This window comes from Cupressus sempervirens, chromosome 4, assembly GCF_028749045.1.
Source record: "Cupressus sempervirens isolate cs-2001-9-10 chromosome 4, ASM2874904v1, whole genome shotgun sequence".
NCBI lineage: Eukaryota > Viridiplantae > Streptophyta > Pinopsida > Cupressales > Cupressaceae > Cupressus > Cupressus sempervirens.
Window position 1 is genome coordinate 535,328,256 of NC_143121.1, and position 5,444 is coordinate 535,333,699.

At 37.2% G+C, this 5,444-nt stretch overlaps 1 protein-coding gene across 1 annotated transcript; it reads left to right on the forward strand.

Annotated features, from left to right (window-relative positions):
- Positions 1-2,649: 2,649 nt before the first annotated feature.
- On the forward strand, positions 2,650-3,521 carry LOC149562289 (uncharacterized). Its single transcript, XM_089825817.1, has 2 exons — positions 2,650-3,060; positions 3,146-3,521. The coding sequence occupies exons 1-2, from the start codon at positions 2,716-2,718 to the stop codon at positions 3,323-3,325; spliced, it is 525 nt and encodes a 174-aa protein (XP_089681943.1). The 5' UTR covers positions 2,650-2,715; the 3' UTR covers positions 3,326-3,521.
- The last annotated feature ends 1,923 nt before the right edge of the window (positions 3,522-5,444 follow it).

Below are 5,444 nucleotides of genomic sequence, written 5' to 3' on the forward strand. Positions count from 1 at the left end.
ATCTCAATAGATATCACCCTCCTTCCATCCAATTAAAGATCCTATCATTCCATCTCCCCCACTTCATGATCCTTTATTAGCACCCATTCAAACTATCTAATCACTTTCCCTTTGTCCCCTGGGTTCACTTACATTCACCCATGGTGGTCTACTTGCAACAAAAGAAATAAATTCCATATCCATCATTTTTTAGTCTACATAATAATGGACTCACAACTTGTTCTTTAAGTAAGAAGTATCCTACTTTGGTTCAAATGCTCAAGAAATGAAACTATCAAGGAAAATGTTTAGGACTACATGATTAAGGTAACATGGAGCCTATCCATGTAAAAGAGCATCCACGATCTCACGGTCTTGGCTATATATCCAAAAAAATTGGTAGACTACATCTAAAATTCAAGCACCCTTCCAAACCCAACGTTTTATCTTTCCATCATTCTTCCAAGACATTTAATGTCATCCCCCCTCCTCCATTGTTACAACTTGAAACAACCTACCGCATTCTTCCTTCATCATCTAGATCCATTTTGGGCCCATATATATAGCAAAACCTACCATTTCATATCCTCCATATACCAAATCCATTTTGGGGCTTTACATTCTAAAGTATTACCCCCCATCTTATCCTACCCAATCCTCCATCTACCAAATCCACACTTATATCATCCACCATTAATATCCCACTCCTTAAATTCCTAATTGGGATCAACAAAGACACATATCCATGTATACCGTCCCTCATCCATCTCATAAAATGTCTTATGATCTGTCGAGTGCTTCTCATAATAATCTAAATTCCAAATAAAAAATGCATAGAGCTAACTATCCACAACATCCTAAAGATTTCTATGTCTACTCTAAAAAACATACTCCTACAAAGAAAAAACCAACCAAAAAATACACTAAAATCCATATGCCAAAATGTCCATCAATGAAAAAGCAAAAACCATATGGATCCCAAAGAAAAAAGATGGAGTGCATTTAAAATAAAAATGCACAGTGGCATCCAAAGTTGCTAATCCACCAGCTAGTATTTCCTCTCCTCTATCTTATAAATCCATTTTGAGTCCTTATGTCCCAAAATGTGCTTCCATGATTTCTCCATCACACCCTCATCTACCATCTACTTCTTGTACACTCTTTTCACACCCCTCATAGCACGTGTCAATGTTGGTCTTCACAACATTTCCCTCTCATGCTTATTTTCAATCACTCCATCTAAACAATTCCTACAACAATATCCCTTCTCCCACATTTATCCCCCATGAAAATCATCTAATCTAGTGTTGTCACCTAGATTGCACCCTTATGCTGAAAAGTAACTTCCAACAATCTAGTGAAACATGGGATGATCCTTGGCCCGTGGGTATGCCATGTTAAGGATCAACCTCCGGTATGAAGGGCCGACTTCCCTTGAATCACCTCTTGAAACTGACTTTAACTTGGTAGGAAAAGGGGAGGGATAGTAAACATAAATTAAATTTTAACTGTAAATGAAGGTGATTCATCAAGATTGTAGAGTGATGCAACCTTGAATGAAACTCACAAATTTAAATGACTATAACAGTTTGACCACAGAAAGATCCTATTAACATTAAGTGCATGAAATGTAACAAGGTGTAGGGTTTGAAAGAAGTAAACTTATTCACAACTTTAAAACTTAGATTGCACACAAATTGCACTTATTCAACCCCCTAATATTCGAAGAAAGGAATTTCATTTCTTACCTTTCTTGATTGTCTCCAATGTAAGTTGTCTTCCACTGGCCACCTCCCTTGCTGCTTGCTTCATTTGTGTTGTTCTGCTATTAGGGTGTCCCATCGTATTTGTTACCCCCACATCCTCTTTCTTTCCACCCTTAGTCTTCTTCTTAGGGAATTCCCAATCTCCCGTAACACTTGTTTGAGGGGAGGAAGGGGCCAAGAGAGTCATCATACCCTCAACCACCTCAATACTTCTCATAACTTTGGTAGCAACTTCCTCTCGAGTCACCAATAGAGGGTTACATTCCCCCAGTGGGGGCTATTAGCAATATTTTCAGGTTCTCCTTTGTTGGGATCTCCTTTTACCTCCTTTAGTAGCAAGGAGATCTTGATAGGAGTTACCAATACCATGGTCTGTTTCTGGGCCAAAATGATCAGGGTCCTCGTAGGAGTCCTTGCCGAGTTCACTTGGCACTTAGTTACAACATTCCCTATAATTTCTTCTACCATTGGGTCTCCTTGGAGGGTCCTAATCTGACCTTCTTCCAAGGTCTGGTTTGTAGTATCCTCTCCCGCAATTGGGGATTTCAGGAGGTCATCAATCTCCTTCCTAAAAGGGTATTCCTCCATGTCAGTGCCATTTTTTACTACAACACTTGGCGACACATCCAAATGGTCGGCTTTTGCATCCTTATCTTTCTCGTCTCTTTCCTCTGTGATCTGGCCTTCTAGATTATCCTCCTTCCTCTCAACTTCTACCCCGCAAGAGTAGTCGAAGATTCCCTTAAAACAATGGTAGGCCTCACTATATATAGTAACTTTTCAACTAATTTTATGTTATTCCATTTTCAAAAATATTAAATTCATTTACACATTGCTAAAAATAAAATAAAAAGATCGATAATATAGAATAGACTTAATTCCCCCTTTTTCAAATAAAAAATAGTTTATTTCTCTTCAATTATGTCGGTCCTTTCTTCAGTGGCATCATCACTGCAAAAATCCAAATCCAATGGCTCTGCCCATCGCGTGTGTGGACATGGCCACTCGGCACCTCACCTTTCCTCTCCATTTCACCTCTGCCGCAATTCCCCCCGTTCATTCCATACATTTCCAACAGTTCATCTCCTATACTCGTACTATTGGCCTGCACAGAAAGCTAAGCTCATCCTGTTCAGCAAGCCCTCATTTTTGGGGCAGGGAATCAGGGCTTTGGAATGTTGGTACACCAGTTGCAGTTGCAGTTGAGGCAGAGACGAAGGTCGAGGCTGTGGCTGTTCCTGACACTCCTGAATCTCAATTAATCTCCATCCTCCTCTTCTCTGCATTCATTGGTCTCACGGTGCTTACTGTTGGGGTAAACTTTTACATTTTGCCCTAAATCCCAATTTGGTTTTAGCAAATCATCAAGGACCATAATCTGTGATTGCATTCTGTGGCAGGTGATTTACCTAGCAGTGAAAGATTTCCAGGAGAAGCGTGTGAGAGATAGATTGTCGAAGGAGGAGCAAGCTCTGGAAAAGGAGAACGATTCCAAGATTGAAAAGTTAAAGTCTGGACCAAGAGGGTTTGGGCAAAATTTAAAGCCAAGAGTATCTGGACGAAAGAGTAGGCGAAGATGAGTATACAACAGATTTTGCTTCCTTTTTCTTTTGGATTTGAAGTTGATTGCATTTTAACTGTTTTGTATAAATTCACACGGTGCACATTTGCAGCGTTGTTGGACACAAATGCTCTGCAAGTACTCTTGAGTGCCTTTTTCCCTCCGAGTATTACGTTTTTTCAATTCGATGGGTTTTCAATTGTTTTGTTTGGGCATTTCTTAGCTTTTGAACAGGATATTTGCTGCTCTTTTTTTTTCTTCTGAGAATCCAAGTCTGGTTTGCACTATGAAAACAAATTAGGATTCACGAAAATATGAAAGATAACCTGTGTATTTGATCCTGTCTGTATGGTGGTCCCATAAGCATTTCCCTTGATGAACATAATTTGTTTATTAATTGAGACCTTCGAATTGGATTTCTCAATAGCTGCTGCTTTGTGAGACATTGTTGTCAGGCTGTGAATTCTATACATGTTGGTAACCAACTAGGAAGATAAAAATTGGCCTTGGACCTATTGCAATCGGAATTTCAAAGGTCTTTGCCATATAACATATTCCTAGTTGGAAATTTTTGCAGATTTTGTTTTTTGCGCATCCTTTAAATTGAACTTTCAACAGTTAATTGGACATAAACAATTAACAGGACACAAAAGAAAAAAACTTTACTCATACGAACATGAGTTTGCCACAAAAGGACTACTTTTACCGATGCAAACATGTGTTTGTCATAAATCTAGCCAAGATCTACAAACAGAATGCTAAATTGTGGTTGTTAGAATTGAAACAAGCAGTCCACCTAAAAAAATCGCAAATGGCAGGTAAAACTTCACGATGAGCCAAGACTTCTAACAATGATTTCGGGAACATAATTTTATTTATCTGTAATCTGGCATGCTTCTAACAATGATTTCGGGAGCAGAATTTTATTTATCTGTAATCTGGCATGCTTCAATCCAAATTGATGATTCATATCATTCAAATTTTAATTTTTGGTTTTGTTTTTATATTTTATTTTTAACAATTATAATTTATAACAAAACTATGATACTATTAATAAGAAAATTCTTTGTGTTCCTAACGAGTCTTTGATAAATTAGTGAAGTTGAATGGTTCCAAAATCAAAGATCAAGTATTGCTGAATGCAGGACTCCTACATCATAAGGGACGAGGCATGTATCATGCGAATTTGGCGTAATGGATATCCCTCGGTCCCTGGTCTTTAGCCGAAGAGGTTTCAGCCTTATAGACTCATGCTCTGAGTAGCAACACTTCTCCTTGATGACTCTAGCTAATGTAGGTTGCTCATAGACTTCATACCTCCACTAGACAGCCCTGCTTACAGATCTGGATCTCTATAAAAAATAAAATCCATTGTATCAGAAAATGTCCTCACAAAAATAGAAATATATTATTTTCTTTATGATCAGTAATTCTAATGAATTCAATAAATTTATGATGTGACCGTTAAGAAAGTTGGCTTCTCAGGTTTCAAATATGTGGTGATATGGGAGAAAAGTATTCTCAGATGCTTATATGTGCAATGATGAGAACAAAAATCATGCACTTCTCGTTTTATTTTGTCTACATTGCACTTCTCTCTTATTTCCAGCTTGCATGGAAGGTTTTTTAATGTACGTATTACATCTTTGCATCTTCTTTAATTCCTTTTGCTGGACAAATTATTGCACAACTTGCAGGACATTCAAAGGAACGGATGAACTTTGCAAATGTGCCCTTTTTTCTGCTTCGTTAACTTGTTTCCTTGGTACGCTATGACCTACTTTTAGAAAGTTTTTTTAATCTATTACTTCATTACATGCATACTAATCGAAATGTTCAATATAAATCTCAGCAACCAAAATGTATTCAAGACCTCTAACATCATCTTATCCCAGCAATTAAAATGTATTAAAGACCTCTAACATCTTCTTAATGCTGCTAGTTTGATAATATAGTTCTTGAAAGGTAGAAGATTAAATAATAGTAAACGCTAAGTTCTATAAGTTGTAAAGTTAAATTAAAATTTCTCACTCTGTAATTTTTTTAATATTTCAACTTGTCACGACTATATAGGACTGTAGATAACATGTAGAAATATGAATAAAAATAAATAGTATGCTAGCATTTGCACTTTTAAA

Bases quoted from the DNA above. Each gene is read 5' to 3' on its own strand.
- LOC149562289 (XM_089825817.1), top strand. From the start codon at position 2,716: ATGGCTCTGCCCATCGCGTGTGTGGACATGGCCACTCGGCACCTCACC. The intron at 3,061-3,145 runs GTAAACTTTTAC...ATTCTGTGGCAG, and splicing joins TCACGGTGCTTACTGTTGGG to GTGATTTACCTAGCAGTGAA.